Source organism: Heterodontus francisci, chromosome 26 (assembly GCF_036365525.1).
Source record: "Heterodontus francisci isolate sHetFra1 chromosome 26, sHetFra1.hap1, whole genome shotgun sequence".
NCBI lineage: Eukaryota > Metazoa > Chordata > Chondrichthyes > Heterodontiformes > Heterodontidae > Heterodontus > Heterodontus francisci.
The window spans coordinates 14,637,770-14,665,341 of record NC_090396.1 but is presented as its reverse complement, the minus strand read 5'-3'; the positions used below and the strand labels follow the sequence as shown (position 1 = coordinate 14,665,341).

At 48.4% G+C, this 27,572-nt stretch overlaps 1 protein-coding gene across 1 annotated transcript in view; it reads left to right on the top strand.

The window, feature by feature from the left end:
• LOC137384186 (protein HID1) overlaps positions 1–27,572 on the top strand; it is a 181,151-nt gene that overhangs the window by 39,360 nt on the left and 114,219 nt on the right. The window contains exon 4 of the mRNA XM_068057826.1: positions 7,922–8,038. Coding sequence (XP_067913927.1) covers positions 7,922–8,038 — 117 coding nt within the window. The remainder of the gene's footprint in view (positions 1–7,921; positions 8,039–27,572) is intronic.

The following is a 27,572-nucleotide window of genomic DNA, read 5'->3' as shown; positions in this document are numbered from 1 at the left end:
AGTGCCATGGGATCTTTTACATCCACCTGAGAGGCCATTTAGGACCTTGGTTTAACGTCTCATCTGAAAGACAACACCTCCGACAGTGCAGCACTCCCTCAGTACTGCACTGGAGTGTCAGTCTTGATTTTGTGCTCAAGTCCTCGAGTGGGACTTGAACCTGGTGATTCGGAGGCGAGAGTGTTATCAACTCAGCTGCGATAAAAGTCAGCTTCTCTGCTGCATGGTTAATTCAGACAAAGGACAAGTGGCAGGGACATCTGAATGAAAGGGATTGAAGCCTCTGGTCCTTGCCCATACGAGCTCGCCTTCCAACTGAGTAGATTTTTAAAATTCATTCTTGAGGTGTGAGCATCGCTGGCAAGGTTGGCATTTATTGACCATCCCTATTCACTCTGATTCAACTGACTGACTCTTAACTGCCTTCTGAAGGGGCCCAGCAAGACAAACACGTTGGTGTACGACTGGAGTCACAGACTAGACCAGGTAGGGATGGCAGGTTCCCTTCCCTAAAGCACGTCAGTGGACCGAGCGTCTCCCCGTAAACACAGCGAGACTCAGTCCGAGCGTCTCCCCCTAAACACAGCGAGACTCAGTCCGAGCGTCTCCCCCTAAACACAGCGAGACTCAGTCCGAGCGTCTCCCCCTAAACACAGCGAGACTCAGTCCGAGCGTCTCCCTGTAAACACAGCGAGACTCAGTCCGAGCGTCTCCCCGTAAACACAGCGAGACTCAGTCCGAGCGTCTCCCCCTAAACACAGCGAGACTCAGTCCGAGCGTCTCCCCCTAAACACAGCGAGACTCAGTCCGAGCGTCTCCCCCTAAACACAGCGAGACTCAGTCCGAGCGTCTCCCCGTAAACACAGCGAGACTCAGTCCGAGCGTCTCCCCCTAAACACAGTGAGACTCAGTCCGAGCGTCTCCCCCTAAACACAGCGAGACTCAGTCCGAGCGTCTCCCCCTAAACACAGCGAGACTCAGTCCGAGCGTCTCCCCCTAAACACAGCGAGACTCAGTCCGAGCGTCTCCCCCGAACACAGCGAGACTCAGTCCGAGCGTCTCCCCCGAACACAGCGAGACTCAGTCCGAGCGTCTCCCCCTAAACACAGCGAGACTCAGTCCGAGCGTCTCCCCCCGAACACAGCGAGACTCAGTCCGAGCGTCTCCCCCTAAACACAGCGAGACTCAGTCCGAGCGTCTCCCCGTAAACACAGCGAGACTCAGTCCGAGCGTCTCCCCGTAAACACAGCGAGACTCAGTCCGAGCGTCTCCCCGTAAACACAACGAGACTCAGTCCGAGCGTCTCCCCCTAAACACAGCGAGACTCAGTCCGAGCGTCTCCCCCTAAACACAGCGAGACTCAGTCCGAGCGTCTCCCCGTAAACACAGCGAGACTCAGTCCGAGCGTCTCCCCGTAAACACAGCGAGACTCAGTCCGAGCGTCTCCCCGTAAACACAGCGAGACTCAGTCCGAGCGTCTCCCCGTAAACACAGCGAGACTCAGTCCGAGCGTCTCCCCGTAAACACAGCGAGACTCAGTCCGAGCGTCTCCCCGTAAACACAGCGAGACTCAGTCCGAGCGTCTCCCCGTAAACACAGCGAGACTCAGTCCGAGCGTCTCACCCTAAACACAGCGAGACTCAGTCCGAGCGTCTCCCCCTAAACACAGCGAGACTCAGTCCGAGCGTCTCCCCCTAAACACAGCGAGACTCAGTCCGAGCGTCTCCCCCGAACACAGCGAGACTCAGTCCGAGCGTCTCCCCCTAAACACAGCGAGACTCAGTCCGAGCGTCTCCCCCTAAACACAGCGAGACTCAGTCCGAGCGTCTCCCCCGAACACAGCGAGACTCAGTCCGAGCGTCTCCCCCGAACACAGCGAGACTCAGTCCGAGCGTCTCCCCCGAACACAGCGAGACTCAGTCCGAGCGTCTCCCCCCGAACACAGCGAGACTCAGTCCGAGCGTCTCCCCCTAAACACAGCGAGACTCAGTCCGAGCGTCTCCCCGTAAACACAGCGAGACTCAGTCCGAGCGTCTCCCCGTAAACACAGCGAGACTCAGTCCGAGCGTCTCCCCGTAAACACAGCGAGACTCAGTCCGAGCGTCTCCCCGTAAACACAGCGAGACTCAGTCCGAGCGTCTCCCCCTAAACACAGCGAGACTCAGTCCGAGCGTCTCCCCGTAAACACAGCGAGACTCAGTCCGAGCGTCTCCCCCTAAACACAGCGAGACTCAGTCCGAGCGTCTCCCCGTAAACACAGCGAGACTCAGTCCGAGCGTCTCCCCCTAAACACAGTGAGACTCAGTCCGAGCGTCTCCCCCTAAACACAGTGAGACTCAGTCCGAGCGTCTCCCCGTAAACACAGTGAGACTCAGTCCGAGCGTCTCCCCGTAAACACAGTGAGACTCAGTCCGAGCGTCTCCCCCTAAACACAGCGAGACTCAGTCCGAGCATCTCCCCCTAAACACAGCGAGACTCAGTCCGAGCGTCTCCCCCTAAACACAGCGAGACTCAGTCCGAGCGTCTCCCCTAAACACAGTGAGACTCAGTCCGAGCGTCTCCCCTAAACACAGTGAGACTCAGTCCGAGCGTCTCCCCCGAACACAGCGAGACTCAGTCCGAGCGTCTCCCCCTAAACACAGTGAGACTCAGTCCGAGCGTCTCCCCCTAAACACAGTGAGACTCAGTCCGAGCGTCTCCCCGTAAACACAGTGAGACTCAGTCCGAGCGTCTCCCCGTAAACACAGTGAGACTCAGTCCGAGCGTCTCCCCCTAAACACAGCGAGACTCAGTCCGAGCATCTCCCCCTAAACACAGCGAGACTCAGTCCGAGCGTCTCCCCCTAAACACAGCGAGACTCAGTCCGAGCGTCTCCCCTAAACACAGTGAGACTCAGTCCGAGCGTCTCCCCTAAACACAGTGAGACTCAGTCCGAGCGTCTCCCCCGAACACAGCGAGACTCAGTCCGAGCGTCTCCCCCATACACAACGAGCTCAGTCCGAGCGTCTCCCCCTAAACACAGCGAGACTCAGTCCGAGCGTCTCCCCCTAAACACAGTGAGACTCAGTCCGAGCGTCTCCCCCTAAACACAGTGAGACTCAGTCCGAGCGTCTCCCCGTAAACACAGTGAGACTCAGTCCGAGTGTCTCCCCCGAACACAGCGAGACTCAGTCCGAGCGTCTCCCTCGAACACAGCGAGACTCAGTCCGAGCGTCTCCCCCTAAACACAGCGAGACTCAGTCCGAGCGTCTCCCCCTAAACACAGTGAGACTCAGTCCGAGCGTCTCCCCCTAAACACAGTGAGACTCAGTCCGAGCGTCTCCCCCTAAACACAGTGAGACTCAGTCCGAGCGTCTCCCCCTAAACACAGTGAGACTCAGTCCGAGCGTCTCCCCCGAACACAGCGAGACTCAGTCCGAGCGTCTCCCCCTAAACACAACGAGCTCAGTCCGAGCGTCTCCCCCTAAACACAGTGAGACTCAGTCCGAGCGTCTCCCCCGAACACAGCGAGACTCAGTCCGAGCGTCTCCCTCGAACACAGCGAGACTCAGTCCGAGCGTCTCCCCCTAAACACAGCGAGACTCAGTCCGAGCGTCTCCCCCGAACACAGCGAGACTCAGTCCGAGCGTCTCCCTCGAACACAGCGAGACTCAGTCCGAGCGTCTCCCCCTAAACACAGTGAGACTCAGTCCGAGCGTCTCCCCCGAACACAGCGAGACTCAGTCCGAGCGTCTCCCCCTAAACACAGCGAGACTCAGTCCGAGCGTCTCCCCCTAAACACAGCGAGACTCAGTCCGAGCGTCTCCCCCTAAACACAGCGAGACTCAGTCCGAGCGTCTCCCCGTAAACACAGCGAGACTCAGTCCGAGCGTCTCCCCCTAAACACAGCGAGACTCAGTCCGAGCGTCTCCCCCTAAACACAGTGAGACTCAGTCCGAGCGTCTCCCCGTAAACACAGCGAGACTCAGTCCGAGCGTCTCCCCCTAAACACAGCGAGACTCAGTCCGAGCGTCTCCCCCTAAACACAGCGAGACTCAGTCCGAGCGTCTCCCCCTAAACACAGCGAGACTCAGTCCGAGCGTCTCCCCCTAAACACAGCGAGACTCAGTCCGAGCGTCTCCCCGTAAACACAGCGAGACTCAGTCCGAGCGTCTCCCCCTAAACACAGCGAGACTCAGTCCGAGCGTCTCCCCCTAAACACAGCGAGACTCAGTCCGAGCGTCTCCCCGTAAACACAGCGAGACTCAGTCCGAGCGTCTCCCCGTAAACACAGCGAGACTCAGTCCGAGCGTCTCCCCGTAAACACAGCGAGACTCAGTCCGAGCGTCTCCCCCTAAACACAGCGAGACTCAGTCCGAGCGTCTCCCCCTAAACACAGCGAGACTCAGTCCGAGCGTCTCCCCGTAAACACAGCGAGACTCAGTCCGAGCGTCTCCCCCTAAACACAGTGAGACTCAGTCCGAGCGTCTCCCCGTAAACACAGCGAGACTCAGTCCGAGCGTCTCCCCCTAAACACAGTGAGACTCAGTCCGAGCGTCTCCCCCTAAACACAGTGAGACTCAGTCCGAGCGTCTCCCCCTAAACACAGCGAGACTCAGTCCGAGCGTCTCCCCCTAAACACAGCGAGACTCAGTCCGAGCGTCTCCCCGTAAACACAGCGAGACTCAGTCCGAGCGTCTCCCCCTAAACACAGCGAGACTCAGTCCGAGCGTCTCCCCCTAAACACAGCGAGACTCAGTCCGAGCGTCTCCCCGTAAACACAGCGAGACTCAGTCCGAGCGTCTCCCCGTAAACACAGCGAGACTCAGTCCGAGCGTCTCCCCGTAAACACAGCGAGACTCAGTCCGAGCGTCTCCCCCTAAACACAGCGAGACTCAGTCCGAGCGTCTCCCCCTAAACACAGCGAGACTCAGTCCGAGCGTCTCCCCGTAAACACAGCGAGACTCAGTCCGAGCGTCTCCCCCTAAACACAGTGAGACTCAGTCCGAGCGTCTCCCCGTAAACACAGCGAGACTCAGTCCGAGCGTCTCCCCGTAAACACAGCGAGACTCAGTCCGAGCGTCTCCCCCTAAACACAGTGAGACTCAGTCCGAGCGTCTCCCCCTAAACACAGCGAGACTCAGTCCGAGCATCTCCCCCTAAACACAGCGAGACTCAGTCCGAGCGTCTCCCCCTAAACACAGTGAGACTCAGTCCGAGCGTCTCCCCTAAACACAGTGAGACTCAGTCCGAGCGTCTCCCCCGAACACAGCGAGACTCAGTCCGAGCGTCTCCCCCTAAACACAGTGAGACTCAGTCCGAGCGTCTCCCCCGAACACAGCGAGACTCAGTCCGAGCGTCTCCCTCGAACACAGCGAGACTCAGTCCGAGCGTCTCCCCCATACACAACGAGCTCAGTCCGAGCGTCTCCCCCTAAACACAGCGAGACTCAGTCCAAGCGTCTCCCCCTTGTCAGGAAAGCCCCCACCTGCCAAGAATGCGGAAAATTTATTTCACCACACGAAACATTGATTTTAAACTATTGTTGGTGAAGCATGAACTGCTTTAAAAAACAATTGGAGACTTTGGCTGGAGAGGCACATTAGCATATCAACAGACAGTACTTCAAAGGACAAAGGAGCTATTCCCTGCTTGGACACAATGGACTTTTGATTACCAGATGCTGAAGCATTCCTGGTTAACTGCTAAGATAGCCGAATACATAAACCGACGTGGTCAGGCCAGTTTAGTCACATGACTGACTGTTGGAATTTTTTGAATGTGAACTTCTAACAAGGAATCTGAACTCAGAAGGTTGTTAGCTCCTGGACTGAAGACCTCTTTCCTGTCTGCTCTCATGTCGCTCTCACCAGCGTCGGGAACCATTGAAGACATATGAACACCAAGAGAGAAAAGTCTCCTACAGTGAACAAGGTTTAAGAAGTATACTGGGCCCCATTGAAAAGTAAGAGCAGTCTACAATCAAGGACTCTACGGCGAGCTGGAAACACAGAAACAATAACAAGAAACCCCCTTTAGAGCCTGCCTCAAACCTCCATTTTCTTTTTCTTTTTTCTGTCCCTATTTGCATGTGTGTATCACGTGTGCATGCTAGCGCAGGCATGTCGTATATCCGTAGACGTTAACTATATTTGAGTTTAAGTTTAAGGTTTAATAAATTTCACTTTTCTTCTTTAAACCTAAAGAAAACCTGGTGTGCTCATTTCTTTGCCATATAATTGGAAAGCTGTGAACAAGGATTCACAAAGGGCGAGCTCAAAACACAGTGTGTTTAAAATTAAACCCTGTTACAATAAGACCAGGTGAAGATAGCAAGAGACCCCTAGACACCTTTCTCACCTGGTTGTAATACCTTAAACACTGTGAAACTTAGTCCGAGCATCTCCCCCTAAACACAGCGAGTCTCAGTCTGAGCGTCTCCCCCTAAACACAGCGAGTCTCAGTCTGAGCGTCTCCTCCTAAACACAGCGAGTCTCAGTCTGAGCATCTCCTCCTAAACACAGTGAGACTCGGTCCGAGCATCTGCCCAAAACGCACAGACCAGACCTTTCACTTTTTGATAAAAGCAAAATACTGCAGATGCTGGAAATCTGAAATAAAAACAAGAAATGCTGGAAATACTCAGTAGGTCTGGCAGCATCTCTGTAGAGAGAAGCAGAGTTAATGTTTCAGGTCTGTGACTCTTCATCAGAGCTGCTTTCACTTTTTGCTGTGGGTTGTCCATTTCTGATTTCAATTCTTTCTGCTTCCACACAATGGCACTGAGGTGGCCAGTTGCCTCCAGCTCCTTTTAAAATGCAGCCTGGATCTTGGGAGGAAGAACGTAAGAGCACTGATTTCCAGCTGATCCTTGAATGAACCGTCTGCACACTGGATCCTGACACTTCATGTGCTCAGTGTAGACTGTATCTGTTTGCTTCCTGCTGTGCGTGTGATGTTAGCATCTTGGCAACCAGAACATCCCGCGACCTATTCTTGGGTTGTCACGACATTGCCAATGGAACCGGCTGCTGCCGAAGCACAGTTAGACCACAGCTGGTCCCTCCTGAAATTGTGCTAGATTCACCTGTAAAGTGCCAGTTGCACAAAGATTGAACAAACCTACATTTATATAGTACCTTCCACGTCATCACAACATCCCAAGGTGCTTTGTAGCCAACAGAATTGCTTTTGATGTGCAGTTCTACTTTGCCCTTTACTGAAGGCCAATGTGTGACTGGCAAGAACCCAGACTCGGAGTGTTGGCAAGTTTATGACAGTGACCATCTCACAGCCATGCACACAGCCTTCAGCAGGAATCTCTGGCTAGGCATCAGAGGTTCATCCCCTACCCTGCACAGGGGCACTGAGGCCAAGAGTAGCACCTTAACTGTTGCCTCAGCTGAGACCAGGTAATTGGGGACAGAGAGTCGATCAGAGAACTTCAGGTATATTTAAAAAGAAACAAGGTCTTGCAGTTTATGTAGCACCTTTCAAGACCGCTGGCCATCTCAAAGTGCTTTACACCAATGAAGTACTTTTGAAGTCTAGTCACTGTTGTAATGTAGGAAACACAGCAGCCAAATTGTGCACAGCAAACTCCCACAGACAGAAATGTGATAATGACCAGATCATCTGTTTCGTGATGTTGATTGAGGATGAGAAAGAAAGAGATGCATCTCACAATCCAAGGATGTCCCTGAAGGTTTCCCGCCAATGAAGTAGTGTTTGAGGTGTAATCGCCATTGCAATCGGACGTGCCTTTACCCAATCCTCATCAACGATGCTGAAAGCTATTCCCCATTTCTTGTCATTGATCATAGTGTGTTATTGGGGAATTTCTGTGTCTCTTGGCCACTGCTCCCTTGGCCTTGATAGAAATGGGGAAGGGTTTGTGATGCAGTCTGTAATGAATGTTATTCTCCCCTCTCTGTTTGTTCAGGCTGATGAAGCAGATGATGAGAATGCCCGGCCTCTTGCTGAGTCCCTATTACTGACCATCGCTGACCTGCTCTTCTGTCCCGACTTCACAGTCCAGAGTCATAGGAAAACCGGACCGGTACGTCTGCCTGGCAGCTTCCTGTCGCTTATTGTTTGCAATTGTTTTTGTGTTTGTCAAGGTGAAAGACGTTAGTGCTGGAGAATGCAATTTTTTAATTTCAGGCCCTCATTGTCAGTATCAAACACTCTCAAGGCAGATACAGCACAGGTTAGAGACAGAGTAAAGCTGCCTCTACACTGTCCCATCAAAGAGAAGGCTAATTTCCAGGCCTGCTTACTGTCTTCAGCTGTAGTGCAGTTACTCCTCTAATGGCTGAGATCAGCAAATTCTGAACAATTCAGTGAGGCAGCTAGGACCATCTAGTGTACCTACCAGTACTGTACCCCAGTGTTTAACAGTGACAGACCTGTACCCACCAGTACTGTACCCCAGTGTTATACAGTGACAGACCTGTCCCCACCAGTACTGTACCCCAGCGTTTAACAGTGACAGACCTGCACCCGCTGGTACTGTACCCCAGTGTTATACAGTGACAGACCTGTACCCACCAGTACTGTACTCCAGTGTTATACAGTGACAGACCTGTACCCACCAGTACTGTACCCCAGTTTTATACAGTGACAGACCTGTACCCACCAGTACTGTACCCCAGTTTTATACAGTGACAGACCTGTACCCCAGTGTTATACAGTGACAGACCTGTACCCACCAGTACTGTAGTCCAGTGTTATACAGTGATTGACCTCCCAATTGCCTTCTGTATGTGGGGTGCTGATTAGGACACTGTCACTGTTTTTAAGATCAGCTAATTCAGTACAGACCCGGAATGAACTCTGGATTGTTGTGGTAAGATGGCTTTATTGCTGCACTGGATGGTTCACTGACCAGTTGGGGCACTGGGGAGCTTGTTGTCGAAAAGTCTATAAAACCTGTTCGCTTAGCGATGCTGGTTATGTGCAGAGGAAGTGGAGCAGAAAATGCAGCGCAATGTTTTGGGTACCAGGCAAATGTCTATGAAGTGCAGGCAATTGTGATGCAATGTGTTTTTGAGTGTAAAGGAGGCTGTGCCTCCTCGTTATGCAAAGCATTTCCTGCAGCTCCCTCATCCATGTCTATTGAGTGCAGCCTTGCATATCTCTAAACTACTGAGTATGCTGCTCAGTACAGCCTATGTGGCTCTCTCAATCCTGTAAGTTATAACAAATGAGCTCGCTCGGTCAGGTCTGCTCAAAACTCAAATGCTGACCTTCACTGGTGGGCTGTCGATTTCTGATGTTGTGCTGAAGATGATATCTCTGGTTGGATGCTTTCTGCTGGTTTCATGGCATGTCCTGCAGCCACCAACCGCATACCTCTCTCCACTCTTCTGCCATTGGTCTCCCAACACATCCATCCTCACCGTTCCCCACTGTCCTATCCCAATTGGAAAGAAAGCAGGCTCTTCGCTCCCAATTGGATGATCCTGGGCTGTCAATCAAACTGCCTTTCTTGCTTTCCCTTCTACCTTGCAAATCAGCCATCAGTTTCTTTACTATAGCTCAGGAACTGATGGCCCTCTATCCCTTTTCCTAATCGGAATTCAAGCTGGCCTTAATAAAAAAAAACTGTTGTGGTTTTCTGTTGCTCCAGCCCTGCTGGTAGTCTATTTCACAATTCTATCACTAATTATTTACAAAAAAAACTCTTGCCTAAAACTCCTATTTTCTTCTAATCCCTTTAACTTAAATCATGAATATTTCAAGATCTCTACAAAATCTTCCCTTATCCATCTCTTTTCAGAAAGTTATGTTCTAGGATAAATTATCATTCCTCATAACTTAGCCCTGGTAAATTCAGAAATGAGCTTCGTAATCCTCTGGATTCACCCAATTGTTCCACATCTTACATGTAATGCCGAGATCATAATTGTAGGCAATATCACAGCCTTCAACTTACAGTTCACATCCTTAACTATATTTCATTTGCTTACATCAATGCCTATGAATACTGAATCAATGATTTTAATGACTGGTCCATCAAAATCTGGAAATCTCTTTCTTGCTGTCTTGTTTCCAGCATATTATCATTATTTTGTTTTTAAGGTTCTCACTTCTTTCTCATGAATTTAGACGTACTGTGCTGAACTGTGCCACTTCGCTTTCCATTGGCACAGCCTGTCCAGATCCTTCAAATAATTGAACACTGTAACCAGTTTATTGTCATTCCGAATGTAGACCTTGCACTGTATTCTGTCCTCAGCCATTTGTATATAAATTATGAACAGCAGCTGTCCTCTGTGGAATTCCACTGACAATGTGTTTCCAGTGTGACATGTCCCCACCACCTATCCCAAGCCTTTTACCTTTCAACCACACATCAATCCAGCCTAATACTCTGTCATGAATCTCATGGGCATGTACAGTGCGAATCAGCCTGTTACATTGGATGTCCCTGCTTGAGAGAGTGGTTAGAATGTGGAACTTGCTGCTGCTGCAAATGGTTCAGGCAAATAGCTGAGATGCTCTTGAAAGGAATCCAGATGAGTACGTGAGAGAAAAAGGAGTACAGAAATATGCTGCAAGTCTGAGATGACATAGCTAGAATTAGAGGAGACTCATGCAGAGTATAAGCACCAGCACAGATTAGTTGGCCTGAGTGGCCTGTTTCTGTGCTCAATATTTCATGAAATTCTAATTCTTTCTCTGATATTTTTCTAACTTTTAATGAACAGACATGTACAAAGAAAATGAAAAACAAAGCAGAACTTTTTTTTAATGCCCCTGTGATTTTTCTTGGGGACTGCGTGCAGCAGTCGGTGCAGAATCCATAGAGTCTGCAGGATAATTCAGGAGGGTTAGCAATCCTAGCTGAAGGTCTGCAGGATAATGACAAACCAGGTCTATATTGTCAAGCTGAGAGTTAACTTTGTCCATGAGCCAGAGTAAAATGGCATCCAGTGCCAGGAGTATTTGCATTTGCAGCAGCTGGCTGTGTTGTGATGTACTATGCCATTCTGCAGCATGTTGCAGTGTGCTGTGATGTTCCACGATGTCGCGCAGTGTGCTGTGATGTCCTGCAATGCTGTGCAGTGCGCCTCAATATTCTGCGATGTTGCACAGTGCGCCGTGATGTTCTGTGATGTTGCACAGTGCGCCGCAATATTCTGCGATGTTGTGCAGTGCGCCGTGATGTTCTGTGATGTTGCACAGTGCGCCACAATGTTCTGCGATGTTGTGCAGTGCACTGTAATATTTGCGATGCTGCAGTGCGCCGCGATATTCTGCGATGTTGCACAGTGCGCTGCGATGTTGTGCAGTGTGCTACGATGTTCTGTGATGTTGCGCAGTGCGCTATGATGTGCAGTGTGCTGCGATGATCTGCGATGTTGTGCAGTACGCTGTGATGTTCTGTGATGTTACGCAGTGCACTGCGATGTTCTCCAGTGTGCTGCGATGTTGCTCAGTGCGGCATGATGTTGTGCAGTGCGCCGCGATGTTCTGTGACGTTGTGCAGTGCGCAGCGATGTTCTGTGATGTTGTGCAGTGTGCTGCGATGTTCTGCGATGTTGCTCAGTGCGGCATGATGTTCTGTGATGTTGCGCAGTGTGCTGCGATGTTCTGCGATGTTGCTCAGTGCGGCATGATGTTGTGCAGTGCGCCGCGATGTTCTGTGATGTTGCTCAGTGCGGCATGATGTTGTGCAGTGCGCCGCGATGTTCTGTGATGTTGTGCAGTGCGCCGCGATGTTCTGTGATGTTGTGCAGTGCGCCGCGATGTTCTGTGATGTTGTGCAGTGCGCCGCGATGTTCTGCGATGTTGCTCAGTGCGGCATGATGTTGTGCAGTGCGCCGCGATGTTCTGTGATGTTGTGCAGTGTGCTGCGATGTTCTGCGATGTTGCTCAGTGCGGCATGATGTTGTGCAGTGCGCCGCGATGTTCTGTGATGTTGCTCAGTGCGGCATGATGTTGTGCAGTGCGCCGCGATGTTCTGTGATGTTGCTCAGTGCGGCATGATGTTGTGCAGTGCGCCGCGATGTTCTGTGATGTTGTGCAGTGTGCTGCGATGTTCTGTGATGTTGCTCAGTGCGGCATGATGTTGTGCAGTGCGCCGCGATGTTCTGTGATGTTGTGCAGTGTGCTGCGATGTTCTGCGATGTTGCTCAGTGCGGCATGATGTTGTGCAGTGCGCTGCGATGTTCTGTGATGTTGTGCAGTGTGCTGCGATGTTCTGCGATGTTGCTCAGTGCGGCATGATGTTGTGCAGTGTGCTGCGATGTTCTGTGATGTTGCTCAGTGCGGCATGATGTTGTGCAGTGCGCCGTGATGTTGCGCAGTGTGCCGCAATGTTCTGTGATGTTGTGCAGTGCGCCGCGATGTTCTGTGATGTTGTGCAGTGCGCCGCGATGTTCTGTGATGTTGCGCAGTGCGCCGCGATGTTCTGTGATGTTGCGCAGTGTTCCGTGATGTTCTGTGACGTTGTGCAGTGCGCCGCGATGTTCTGTGATGTTGCGCAGTGTGCTGCGATGTTCTGCGATGTTGCTCAGTGCGGCATGATGTTGTGCAGTGCGCCGCGATGTTTTGTGATGTTGCGCAGTGTGCTGCGATGTTCTGCGATGTTGCTCAGTGCGTCATGATGTTGTGCAGTGCGCCGCGATGTTCTGTGATGTTGCACAGTGCGCTGTGATGTTGCACAGTGCGCTGTGATGTTCTGTGATGTTGCACAGTGCGCTGTGATGTTCTGTGATGTTCTTCAGTGCGCAGCGATGTTCTTCAGTGCGCAGCGATGTTCTTCAGTGCGCTGTGATGTTCTGCAATGTTCTCCAGTGCGCTGCGATGTTCTCCAGTGCGCAGCGATGTTCTTCAGTGCGCTGTGATGTTCTGCAATGTTCTCCAGTGCGCAGCGATGTTCTTCAGTGCGCTGCGATGTTCTGCGATGTTCTCCAGTGCGCAGCGATGTTCTTCAGTGCGCTGTGATGTTCTGTGATGTTGCGCAGTGCGCTGCGATGTTCTCCAGTGCGCAGCGATGTTCTTCAGTGCGCTGTGATGTTCTGCAATGTTGCACAGTGCGCCGCGATGTTCTGTGATGTTGTGTAGTGCGCTGCGATGTTCTGCGATGTTGCACAGTGCGCTGTGATGTTCTGTGATGTTGCGCAGTGCGCTGTGATGTTGTGTAGTGCGCTGTGATGTTCTGCAATGTTGCACAGTGCGCTGCGATGTTCTCCAGTGCGCAGCGATGTTCTTCAGTGCGCTGTGATGTTCTGTGATGTTGCGCAGTGCGCTGTGATGTTGTGTAGTGCGCTGTGATGTTCTGCAATGTTGCACAGTGTGCTGCGATGTTCTCCAGTGCGCAGCGATGTTCTTCAGTGCGCTGTGATGTTCTGTGATGTTGCGCAGTGCGCTGTGATGTTGTGTAGTGCGCTGTGATGTTCTGCAATGTTGCACAGTGCGCTGCGATGTTCTCCAGTGCGCTGTGATGTTCTGTGATGTTGCGCAGTGCGCTGTGATGTTGTGTAGTGCGCTGTGATGTTCTGCAATGTTGCACAGTGCGCTGCGATGTTCTCCAGTGCGCTGTGATGTTCTGCAATGTTGCACAGTGCGCTGTGATGTTCTGTGATGTTGCGCAGTGCGCTATGTTCTGCGATGTTGTGTAGTGCGCTGCGATGTTCTCCAGTGCGCTGTGATGTTCTGCAATGTTGCACAGTGCGCTGCGATGTTCTGTGATGTTGGGCAGTGCACTGTGATGTTCTGCAATGTTGCGCAGTGCGCTGTGATGTTGTGTAGTGCGCTGTGATGTTCTGCGATGTTGTGCAGTGCGCTGTGATGTTGTGCAGTGTGCTGTGATGTTCTGTGATGTTGCGCAGTGCACTGTGATGTTCTGCAATGTTGCGCAGTGCGCTGTGATGTTGTGTAGTGCGCTGTGATGTTCTGCGATGTTGTGCAGTGCGCTGCAATGTTGTGCAGTGCGCTGTGATGTTGTGCAGTGTGCTGTTGTGCAGTGTGCTGTGATGTTCTGCGATGTTGTGCAGTGCGCTGCGATGTTGTGCAGTGTGCTGTGATGTTCTGCGATGTTGTGCAGTGTGCTGTGATGTTGTGCAGTGTGCTGTGATGTTCTGCGATGTTGTGCAGTGTGCTGTGATGTTCTGCGGTGCAGTGCCGTCCGCTGCGATGTTGTGCAGTGAGCTGCAGTGCAGTGCCGTCTGCTGCGATGTTGTGCAGTGAGCTGCAGTGCAGTGCCATCCGCTGCGATGTTGTGCAATGCAGTGCCGTCCGCTGCGATGTTGTGCAGTGCGCTGCGATGTTGTGCGATGCAGTGCCGTCCGCTGCGATGTTGTGCAGTGAGCTGCAGTGCAGTGCCGTCTGCTGCGATGTTGTGCAGTGAGCTGCAGTGCAGTGCCATCCGCTGCGATGTTGTGTGATGCAGTGCCGTCTGCTGCGATGTTGTGCAGTGAGCTGCAGTGCAGTGCCATCCGCTGCAATGTTGTGTGATGCAGTGCCATCTGCTGCGATGTTGTGCAGTGAGCTGCAGTGCAGTGCTGTCCGCTGCGATGTTGTGCAGTGAGCTGCAGTGCAGTGCCATCCGCTGCGATGTTGTGTGATGCAGTGCCGTCTGCTGCGATGTTGTGCAGTGAGCTGCAGTGCAGTGCCATCCGCTGCGATGTTGTGTGATGCAGTGCCGTCTGCTGCGATGTTGTGCAGTGAGCTGCAGTGCAGTGCCATCCGCTGCGATGTTGTGCGATGCAGTGCCGTCCGCTGCGATGTTGTGCAGTGAGCTGCAGTGCAGTGCTGTCCGCTGCGATGTGCAGTGCGCTGTGATGTTCTGCGGTGCAGTGCCGTCCGCTGCGATGTTCTGCGGTGCAGTGCCGTCCGCTGCGATGTTGTGCAGTGAGCTGCGATGTTCTGCGGTGCAGTGCGATGTTCTGTGATATGCCTGCTTCCTCTTTTATTTCACAGGCTGACTTTAGAAAGAGTAGTGTTTAATTATTCAGGTTATGACTGGAGCAACAGCAAAATATTGCCGTTCTGGAAATCCTGAAATAAAAACATAAAATGCTGGAAATACTCAGGCAGGTCTTGCGGCATCTGTGGAGAGAGAAACAGAGACAACATCAACTGTGTCTGGAGTATTCTTACACTCAGGTATGGGCTAACGGAATCTCCCACCGAGGATTGGTGATTGTAATCTCCCAATGTCAATATATTGTAGGAGACAACTGGATTCCAGAAATGCCCAGCTTGCCACTCCTCTCCCCAACCCCCCAACTCCTGGGTCCAGGAAGGATCATCACCAGTTGGTCAGTAGATGACTGATAGAGAGAGAGAGAAAAGAAAGAAACAACATGTATTCATATAGCGTCTTTCACAACCTTGACCTCTCAAGCACTTTTCAGCCAATTAAGTATTTTGAAATGTAGTCACTATTGTAATGTAGGAAACAAGACAGTCACAGCTGAAATCGCTGATGATTTTGAGCTTGTTTACAAGCCCAAACCCTTTTGCTGTCACCCCCGCAAACCTGAGAAGGATAGAAGGTGGGAGGGTGAAAGGAAGGCAAGTAGCCAGCGACAAGAAGGGACAGCTGGGAACGCCCCGGGATCTCCTCCTCAGGCCAGAAAGGAAGACGCTGAGGGTGGAAATGAGATCCACAAGCCTAAGTATTATCATAGTCACAAGGTGGGACACCTTCATGCAGAATGTTGGAAGTTGCAGGGTAAACCCATGAGACTTACTGCAGTACACAAGGCCAATGCAGAGAAAGGGGCCCTGACTTAAAGTACAACAGATCAGGCTGTAGCTCTGACTGCAGCTGTTAGGCCAAATACAAAAACCACTGTGAGCGGGGGTCGTGAATAAGATACCTGAGAGTTATAGGGAATTCTTGTCAAAAGAAAAGGTAAGTCCTTATCCCTCAAGTGAGGCAGGTAAACCTATAGTTATACTTAGGGATACAGGAGCCACCGAAGTGGCTTTTGTTGGGAAAAGGCATAACTTTTCCACCTGAGAGAGCATCGAATGCCAAGGTTTTAGTGAATGATATCGGTGGGTAGTATACACCCGTACCCTTTGTATCGGGTGCACCTAGAGTGTGACCTAATGTCTGGAACGGTAACTGTAGGAGTTGTCCATAATTTACCTGTAGACGGAGTTGACCTACTCCTGGGAAATGATTTGGCTGGAGTGAAGGTAGTAGCTTCTCCTGTAGTTATGAAAGACCAAGTGAAGTCAAAGAGACAGAGCAGTTGCAGGAAAAGGTTCCAGGAATTTTTCCTTCATATGTAGTGACCCGAGCAATGGCTAAACAAGTTCCATTGTCGTAGGTCATAGAAACATAGAAAATAGGAGCAGGAGTAGGCCATTCGGCCCTTCGAGCCTGCTCCGTCATTCATTATGACCATGGCTGATCATCCAACTCAGTAACCGGTTCCCACTTTCTCCCCATACCCTTTGATCCCTTTAGACCCAAGAGCTATATTTAACTCCTCCTTGAAAACATACAATGTTTTGGCCTCAACTACTTTCTGTGATAGCGAATTCCACAGGCTCACCACTCTCTGGGTGAAGAAATTTCTCCTCATCTCAGTCCTGATAGGTTTGCCCCGTATCCTTAGACTATGACCCCTGGTTCTGGACTCCCCCACCATCGGGAACATCCTTCCTGCATCTACCCTGTCAAGTCCTGTTAGAATTTTATAGGTTTCTATGAGATCCCCCCCCTCACTGTTCTGAACTCCAGCAAATATAATCCTAACCGACTCAATCTCTCCTCATACGTCAGTCCCACCATCCCAGGAATCGATCTGGTAAACCTTCGCTGCACTCCCTCTGTAGCAAGAACATCCTTCCTCAGATAAGGAGACCAAAACTGCACACAGTATTCCAGGTGTGGCTTCACCAAGGCCCTGTATAATTGCAGCAAGACAACCCTGCTCCTGTACTCGAATCTTCTCGTAATGAAGGCCAACATACCATTTGGCTTTTTTACCGCCTGTTGCACCTGCATGCTTGCTTTGAGTGACTTGTGTACGAGAACACCCAGGTCTCGCTGCATATTCATTCCCCTCTCTTAGTTTATAGCCGTTCAGATAACAATCTGCCTTCCTGTTTTTGCTACCAAAGTGGATAACCTCACATTTATCCACTTTATACTGTATCTGCCATGCATCAGCCCACTCACTGAACTTGTCCAAATCACCCTGAAGCCTCTCTGCATCCTCCTCACAACTCACCCTCCCACCCAGTTTTGTGTCATCTGTAAATTTGGAGATATTACATTTAGTTCCCTCATCTAAATCATTATATTGTGAATAGCTGGGGTCCTAGCACTGATCCCTGCGGTATCCCACCAGTCACTGCCTGCCATTCGGAAAAAGACCCATTTATCCCTACTCTTTGTTTCCTGTTTGCCAACCAATTTTCTATCCATCGCAATACACTACCCCCAATCCCCTGCGCTTTAATTTTACATGCAAATCTCTTATGTGGGACTTTGACGAAAGCCTCCTGAAAGTCCAAATAAACCACATCCACTGGCTCCCCCTCATCAACTCTACTAGTTACATCCTCGAAGAATTCTAGTAGATTTGTCAAGCATGATTTCCCTTTCGTAAATCCATGCTGACTCTGCCTGATTCTACCATTGTTCTCTAAGTGCTCTGCTATAAAATCTTTGATAATGGACTCTAGAATTTCCCCCACTACCGACGTCAGGCTGACTGGTTTATAATTCCCTGCTTTCTCTCTACCTCCCTTTTTAAATAGTGGGGTTACATTAGCTACCCTCCAATCTGTAGGAACTGTTCCAGAGTCTACAGAATCTTGGAAGATAACCACCAATGCATCCACTATTTCTAGGGGCACTTCCTTAAGTACTCTGGGATGCAGACCATCAGGCCTGGGGATTTATCGGCCTTCAATCCCATCAATTTCCCTAACACCATTTCTCTACCAATGCTGATTTCTTTCAATTCCTCTCTCTCACTAAGCCCTGTGTTCCCCAACATTTCTGGTATGATATTTGTGTCCTCCTTTGTGAAGACAGAGCCAAAGAATGCATTTAGTTGGTCAGCCATTTCTTTATTCCCGATAATAAATACCCCTGTTTCTGACTGTAAGGGGCCTACATTTGTCTTCACTAATCTTTTTCTCTTCACATACCTATAGAAACTTGTACAGTCAGTTTTTATGTTCCCCGCAAGCTTGCTCTCGTACTCTATTTTCCCCTTCTTAATCAATCCCTTGGTCCTCCTTTGCTGAATTCTAAACTGCTCCCAATCCTCAGGTCTGTTGTTTTTCCTGGCAAATTTGTATGCCTCTTCCTTGGATCTAATGCTATCTCTAATTTCCATTGTAAGCCATGGTTTGGCTACCTTTCCCATTTTACTTTTGCGCCAGACAGGGATAAACAATTCAGGTCAGATTGGCACCACAGATAGCAGAATATCTGAAACTTTGTTTGGGGTTTTTGGTAATCCGAAGGAAATGTTCTGTAATTCTCATATTCAGCAAGCCATTCCAGAGTTAAGTAAAGTGGTACAATCGGTTCAAACTGAACCTGAAGCAAAGGGACTCCTGGAAGGCTACAATATTAAAAATGGGATTCTGATGAGGAAGTGGCGACATCCTCACAGACCTGTGAACGAAGAATGGATGTTAGTTTTTCACCAGATAGTGGGACCGCCCAAGTGTCGCTGGGAAATATTAAGGATAGCACCAGAAATTCCTATAGAGGGACATGTGGGGATCCGGAAGGCCCAATCATGTATAAGTCGACATTTTTACTGGCCAGGTCTTTCCAAGGATATGGTGCAGTTTAGTAAAACGTGCCACGTGCGCCAGTTTGTGGGAAAGCCGCAACCTGCCATAAAACCGGCACCACTAATTCCCATACCAGTTTTTGGGGAAACATTTAGTAGGGTTTTGGTGGACAACATGGGACCTTTACCAAAAATAAAAGTGGGACATTGATATATACTCACTATCATGGATATGGCTACTTGGTTCCCAGAGGCCATTCCCTTGAGAACAATTTCTGCTAAGGTAGTGGAAGAGAAGTTAACCCAGTTTTTCACTCGATATGGATTACCGATTGAGATCCAGTCGGATCAAGGTTCCAATTTTATGTCTATAACTTTTCAAGAAGTTATGAGTGATTTGGGTCTTCAGCACAGACACAAGGGGCTTTAGAAAGGTACCATCAGACCCTCAAAACAATGATCAGGACATGGTGTCATGAATATCCCCATGATTGGGATAAAGGGCTGGGATTTCTTTTGTTTGCCACCAGGGATTCACCTAATGAGTCTACCGGTTTTAGTACTTTTGAATTAGGTTATGGACATGAGGTAAGAGTTCCTCTAAAATGAATCAAAGAAAAGTTTTTAGAACAGAGGGACGAATCTTCTGTGTTAGATTATATATCCATGTTCTGGGAGTGGCTCACAAGAGTTTGCAAAGTGTCTCAGGAACACCTGAAAGCTTCCCAAACAACCATGAAGAAATGAGCAGACAAGAATGCCAAGACCTGAACATTTCAACCTGGGGATGACGTGTTAGTATTACTGTGTTTACAGGGTGAACCACTGAAAGCACGGTTCAGTGATCCATATGAAGTGGTCAAAAAAATTGGTAAAGTAAATTATTTGATTGATAGCCCAATCGCCTGAAAAAGAATTGGCTGTGTCATATCAATATGTTGAAGTAATATCATTGCTGGGAGGAGGATAAGCAGGTATGTCAGGTAGAAGGGACAGTGAAAGATGAAAGGGATTGTGAGGATAAGGCAGAAGGAGGCCTAGACAATTCTCAAATTGAACCTCCTACCTTCTGGTTAGATAATACTGAATTGTTAGGGAGATTAGACACTATGCTTTCATATTTAGATGCAGTACAATCGGAAGACCTAACAAGATTAATCACAGCATTTACAAGAGTCTGTAGGGACAAGCCAGGATGTACAACCGTAGCCATACATGATGTGGATGTAGGAGAATCCTCTTCTACAAAACAGCATCCTTATTGCTTAAGTCCAGAGAAAAAGGCCCAGGTGAAAGCAGAAATCCAAAACATGTTGGAAAACTGCCTAATTGAACCCAGTCAAAGCAGCTGGAGTTCCCCAGTCGTGTTAGTGCCTAAGCCTGATGGCTAAGCTAGATTTTGCAGAGATTATAGAAAGGTTACCGCAGTATACAGAAAGTTTAATGCAGTAACAAAGGCAGACTCCTACCCAATTCCTTGCTTGGAAGACTGTATTGACACAGTGGACAGTGCCACGTTTCTTACAAAAATAGATTTGTTAAAGGGATACTGGCAGGTTCCTTTAATACCCTGAGATAAAGAAATATCGGCATTTGTCACACCATACCGTCTTTTCTAATGCCAAGTGATGCCATTTGAGCTAAAAAAAAATGCCCCAGCAGCTTTCCAGAGACTAATGAACCAAATGGTAGCCAGTATTCCTAACTGTGTGGTTTATCTTGATGATGTGCTGGTATACAGTGACACTTGGAAGGACCACTTGGAACAACTAAAAGCTCTGATTAGAAAACTACAATTGGCTGATTTGGTGATAAACCTTGCCAAACGTGAATTTGAAAAGGCGCGGGTAACCTACTTAGGGCATATAGTAGGGCAAGGACAAGTGTTGCCAAGTACAGCAAAAGTACAAGGATTGATGGAGTTTCATGCCCTTAAGACTAAAAGAGAAATCATGAGAGTTTTGGGGATGTGTGGTTTCTACCACAAGTTTGTACCAAATTTCAGCACTATAGCTGCTCCATTGATGGATTTGCTACAAAAAAGAAAGCCAAGATAATGTGATCAGGGGACTGCCATGCTTCTTTTGAGAGGCTGAAAGCCATTTTGATCAATGAACCAGTGTTGGCTGCCCCAAATTTCACTAAGCCCTTCAAGGTAACGATTGATGCTAGTGACCTGGGGGTGGGGAGGGGGGGTGGGGGTGGGTCGGTGCAGTCCTGTTACAAGAAGATGAATTGGGCATAGAAAGGCCGGTGGAATACTTTTCCAAAAAGCTAAATCGACACCAAAAGAGGTACCCTACAATGGAAAAAGAAACCCTGGGCTTACTACTTGCTCTTAAACATTTTGAAGTACATGTCCACCACGACTACAGAGAGACACTGGTATATACTGATCATAACCCCCTAGCCTTTGTGGAAAAATTCAAAAACCAGGATACCAGACTATTTTGATGGGAGTTTACTAATGCAGCCCTATCACTGAACGATTAGACATATTGTGGGGAAAAATAATGTAATTGCTGATGCTTTGTTTAGAATTTAACCTTGCTTTGAGTTATCGGAGTACAAAGATGGTACGGGGCATAACTATATTAGCTGCAGGTAGAGAGTGAATGTGAATGAGTGTGTAAATGGGTTTTAATATTTTTTTCATCTTCTGTTTTTCTTTCCACTCTTTGTAATGAAACACATTTAAAAGTGGCGTTTCATTCATCCAAGGATGGTTCCAAGGTGTTATGAAAGTGTTTCCATTTTTAAATATTTTTGAAGACTTGTGTTTAAAAATTGTGGAAATTGATTCATTTTGAAGACTGAAGAAATTCCATAGATGCTGGACTTTGTTTTTTTTTAAAAAAAAGGTCACTGGAAGGACTTGGGACTTTGTGTAAAAACAAACCCTTACTGGAAGTCACATGTCTTAAGCTAAGTAAACAGCAGGAGCCTTGATGACTATGGAGTTGTTGACGGAGAAGTGACATGTCAAGATTTATGGTGGTCAAGAGTTGGTTTCATTTTTGGGATATTGTTTTGGTTCAGTTGGGAGTAAGCCTGCTAAGAGAGAAGCCACCAGCTCATCCTTTTTACACCTCTTTGAGAAACCCTGAAAATCCAGTGTGATAGCTGAAACCCCTGATGCAGTGATTCTCCTGGAAAGCCTGCCGCATTAATGTCACCTGAACTGCTCCAAAAATATCCCAGTGACAGCCGTCCAGGCGCATTTGGATGCCAGAATAAGGGACTACCTGGGAGCATATCATACCTTATCCTGTTCTTTCAAGAATTAACAAGTATTTGGCCAAAGTATTTTTTTGTCTTTTTTGTGAAGAGATCTCTGCAGAGAAAAAGTCTTTTTTTTTCTTTAACCCGTATGTGTGTGCATGTGTGTTGGGTTAATTTAGAAGGGAACTTTCATATTTCAACCTGTGTATTTATAAGCTCTGCATCTTTACTGAATAAGTCTTGTTTTGTAATAAATCAATAATTTTGTTGTTTATTAAAGAAACCTAGTTGGTGGGTTTTTATTCTGAAACTAAGGGCCATATCAGTAACTGGGTAAAACATTTAAATATGTATTGTGACCCGTCGAGAAGTGGAACTAGAGAAAGACAGTACAATCCTCCAGCCTCGGTTATAACAGCTGCCAGAAACAGTAGTCAGATAAATGACCAGATAATCTATTTTCTCAGTGGTGTTGGCTGTGGGATAAACGTTGACCATGACACTGGGGAGAACTTCTGCTTTTCAAATAGTACTGTGGGATCATTTACGGCCACCTGAGAGGGCAGATGGGGCATCACTTTAATGACTTATCTAATAAGCGGAATCTCTGACAGCTGAGCATTCCCTCAAGAACAGCACTGAAGTGTCATTCTGGAGTATGGACTGAGGACTCTGGAGTGACACTTGAACCCACGACCTTGTGACTGAGCAGAGAGTGCTATCATTGGGCTGTAGCTGACCAGCAGAGGGTTGAGTTCTTGCTAAGTGGACAACAGGCAATAGGACTTTCTCTTGGGTTGTGTGGTTAGCAGTGCAGTGGACTTTAAAATGGACAGACCCGTCGCCACCCACCATCTTCCTCACCACAGCATGGACCCACACCATCCCGGTGCAACAGTAGTTCCACCAGTTGGAGGTAGGGAGATTCTTCAGAAACTTCAGTTAGACACCAAAACTAGGATCTTTGAGCTGCTGTTTGCACACCCAACCTCCAGAAAACACCTTCCAGCAGCTGTCATTCCAAGCTTCAAAGATTTCTCAAGGTTCACGTGACGAACTCTCATCTGTGGTGCAATGGAAAGGAATATTGATGTAACTTCCGCCTTGATGTTCTAGATGTTGTAGTCCAGGCTCAATTGTCATTGTCATACAGATCCCCACGTGTCAAGAATGAGGCATGTTAAATTTCATCATATTAACATTAAACTGTTGCTGTAGTGAAGAAAGGACTTGTTTAAAAAAAAATCACCAGACACTTGGCTGGAAAAACATTTACATACTAACAGACAGTGCTTGGAGAGAAAAAGGATTATTCCCTGGTCCACTCAATCCAAAAAGTACTGTGATCACCAGACATTGAAGGTGAGGAAGCTCACATTCCAGGATGACTGGTAAGATAGTAGAATCTACAAACAGAAGTGGTCAAACCAGCTAGTCACATGACTAACCTGCTGGGCAACCTGGGTTTTTTGAATTGTGCCACAGAGAATGAGGCAGAAGGCAGTTTGAACTGGAACAAGGAAGCCTCTTGCTCTCTCTCTCTCTCTCGCCCAAGCCACCGGATCCACGGAAGACACGTAAATATCCAGAGAGAAAAGACTCCTACGTCGGAACAAGGTGTAGCATGAACTGGGCCCCATCGAATTGCAAGACTTACCGGCAACCAAAGACTCCACATTGAACTTAAAGGACTGTAACTACCAGATATTGCCTCAAACTTTTCCCCTTTATGCCTTCTACTTTTTCTGTCTCTATCTGCATGTGTGTTTATCACATATGCATGCTAGCGTGGACGCGTTGCATATTCGTAGTCGTTAACCGGATTTGAGTTTAAGATGAATAAACTTCCACCTTCTTTGTTTAAAATCTAAGAAAACCTGTCTGAATTGATTTCTTTGCCTTACAATTGGAAAGCGGTGAACAAGGATGAATAAGGGGGAGCTAAAACACAGTGTTTTAAGAAAAAAATTAAACCTGGTTACGGTTAAACCAGGCAAAGGCTGAGAGGGAACCCCTAGACCCCTGTTACCTGGTCGTGACAGAAATTTGGGGGCTACCATCCCAAACGAGAAATTGGAAGTGGGAAGCCAAATTGTTCCCAATCAAAAAAAGAGACAAGATTTCAATACAGGTTTTCTTGTGGTTCTGTGTGCTTGAATAATAACATGTCTGCGAATGAAGCTAGTAGCTCCCCAAGCCAGGGTGAAGTAACTTGGGATAAGTTAAAAGCATTGTCTGGCTGAGCAGTGTGGGATCACTGTAAGTGACAAGGCTAGGAAGTTTGAACTCCTAAGGCAAGTGGCCAACCATTTTTGCCTTGAATCTGAAGAAGCAGAAGCAGGGTTAGAAGTAGACCTAGACAGGGTACTGCTAGCAAAGATACAACTGGAACAAAGGAAACTTGAATTAGAAGACAGGGAAAGAGAGAGACAGGAGAAAGAAAAAGAAAGACAGGCAAGAGAGAAAGAAAGAACCTTTCAGAAGGAACGTGAAGAAAGAGAGAGCAAGGAGAGAGAGAAAGCAAGACAAGAGAAAGAAAAAGAGAGGGAGGAGAGAGAAAGAGAAAGAACCTTCCAGAAAGAATGCTAAGAGAGAGAGCTGAAGCAGCTTGAGTTAACTAGGGGGCGACAGAGTAACCCCAGTGAAAGCATGGCCAATATGGAGGAGTTTAATTCAGGGCTGGGTACAGAATTGTTCAAACTTTCTCAATTGATCCCAAAATTCAATGAGGGAGACGTGGAAGTGTTTTTTGTGTCTTTTGAAAAACTGTCAAGGCAGTTAAAGTGGTCAGCTGAGGCTTGGACTCTGCTGTTACAGAGTAAATTAGTAGGAAAAGCCCATGAGGTTTATTCCATGTTGCCAGCTGAGAGTTTATCAAATTATGAACTGACAAAAAATGCTATCCTCGGGGCATATGAATTAGTACCAGAAGCCTATTGCCAAAAGTTTAGAACCCTCAAGAAGCAAGCTGATCAAACTTACCTGGAGTTTGAGAGAAGTAAGCAGCTGGCTTTTGACCAGTGGCTGAGGGCTCTTAAAGTACAGCTCAGCTATGAAAATCTCAGAGAGGTAATTTTGCTAGAAGAATATAAAAACTCTCTCCCACTCTCCATAAAGACACATGTAGAGGAACAGAGGTTCATAGAGCCCGTCTAGCCACAGTGCTGGCTAATGAGTTTGCTTCCATTTATAAGTCAGTTTCCCAGGGGAAAACCTTTCCTAATCACCCTGACAAATCCGAAAAAGACAGAGGGTGGGAAGGCGATAGAAGCTCAAGCAGTCCTGGGAGGGAAGGAAAAGCAGGAGACACAGGGGGCTCTCCTCCAGCCAAAAAGGAAGGTGATGTGAGCAAGAGTGAAACCCGGAGACCTGTGTGCTTCCATTGTAATAAAGGAGGGCATTTAAAAGCTGACTGCTGGAAACTAAAGGGAAAACCTGTAGGGTTAATCAGGGCACACCCACTCAGTGAAAAAGGGACCCTGATGGAAAGCACAGCTGAACAAGCTGTGGCTTTAACTGCAGTAAGAGTGAGACCCAGGAAGCTTACGGCTGCAAGTGCAGGAAAATGTAATAGGATTCCTGAAGATTATCAGGGATTTGTGTCTGAAGGCAGAGTAACCTTGTATTCCTCGAGCGGGGCAAGCAAGCCCATAGTAATTCTCAGGGACACAGGGACCACTAGAACCCTTTTACTGGGAAAAGGCCTGACCTTTCCCCCAGAGAGTGCAGTACACACCAGAATGGTGGTGAATGGTATTTGTGGGCAGTGTATGCCTGTACTTTTACACCGGGTGCATTTGGAGTGCGACCAGGTTTTGGAACCAGTTACTGTAGGGATTGTCCCTAGTTTGTCTGTGTACACGGTCGACCTGCTCCTGGGTAACGATCTGGCTGAAGGTTGTAGCCACCCCAGTAGTGAAAGAGAGACCGCAGGAGGTCAGAGAGACAGGGCAGTGGCAGGAGACGGTCCCCTGCAGTTTCCCTGCATGTGTAGTGAATCGGGCCATGATCAAACCTGCTCCCCCAGAGGAGACTGAATTGGCATTGCAGGCAGATGACCGTGAGGTCTGTCTGTCTGAGACTTTCTTTGGAAAGTTAGGAGACCCAGGGAATGAGTTAAATGGATCTTCCCTAGCTGAGGCTTAGCGAGCTGACCCAGTACTGAGAGTTAGCACAGCCTGCCCAGTATGAAATTGAAGCAGAAGGAGTCCCTGACTGCTACTATTTAAAGAATGAGGCACTGATGAGGAAATTGAGTTCTCCTCACAGACCTGAGAGCAAGGAGTGGACAGCGGTTCACCAGTTAGTGATGCCGCAGAGGTACTGGAGAGAAATAGTAAGAATAGCCCATGGGATTGCAGTGTCTGTACATGTCGGTATACGAAAGATCAAAGACTGCATAAGACAGCAGTTTGACTGGCCAAAACTCCACAAGGATGTGGTGGAGTACTGCAGGAGTTACCACATGTGCCAGGTTGAGGAGAAACCCTAATCTACAGGTGAAATCTGCACCCCTAAGTCCTGTATCGGTGTTTGGAGGACCCTCCAGCAGAGGGCTGGTGAACTGTTAGGGACCCCTGCCGAGAACAAAAAGGGATAGGCAGGCACACGGCTGGCAAAGGTTAGAAAGGAAAGGGGAAAAAGGGACCAAGAGGGCAGGTTAAAGGAAGTCCGGGAAGAATTGTGGCTGAAAACCCCTACTGTTCGGTCAGCCAACCCCAAATGTTTGAAAATTTAGACTCCACATCCTCCTATGTAAATGCAGACACTAGAGGCACCCCACCAGAGTGGCTAACAGCATTTACAGGCACCTGCAGAGACAAAGAAAGTCCTCAGGGCAGAGAAACCTTGACGGTGATGCCTCACTAGTCGAAGTGCCATAGGGGAATGCAGTAGAATCTGGACAAATACCTGCAAGCAAGAGTGTCCCAGAGGATAAAGGGAAGATTAGCAACAAATCCACCCCAACAGTCAGAAAAAAAGGGAACCAGCCATCCCCTGAGGTGAAAAGCCCTGGCATGACTCATCAAGGCACTGAAAGAGAGTTCAGAGTGGAACCGCCCAACTGCTGCCGCCCCTGAACTGAACTCCAACCTAGGGCTAATTAAACCTAACCTCCCCGCCCCCTGCAGGCCTCAACTAGAACAAAGCCCCCTTAGGCAATCTTGGAAATGTGCAAACTGAAAAAACTGCCCCAAAAACTGCATGTTTATTGGGATGCCAGAAAGGGCTGTTTAAAGCAGCACGGCCACCAAGAAAAGACAGGCTGTAACAGTTGTTAGGGTTCTCAATGAACGAGACAGATGCATGTGTGTGTTCTTGTCCTTATCTTCTCTCTAGTCCCTTTTAATGAAATGCTCTTTTAAAAAAAAACGCATTTCATTCCGCTGGCTGTGGATGTGTCATGCAGAACCCCATCTACCAAGAATGAGGCATAGTAAATGTTGTCATATGAACATTGATTTTAAACTGTTGCTGTAGTGAAGAAAGGATTTGTTGAAAAAAATCACCAGCCACTTGGCTGGAAAAATATTTGCAGACTAACAGACAGTGCTTGGAGAGACAAAGAACTATTCCCTGGTCCACTTAACCCAAAATTGACTTTGATCACCAGACATTAAAGGTGAGGAAACTCATATT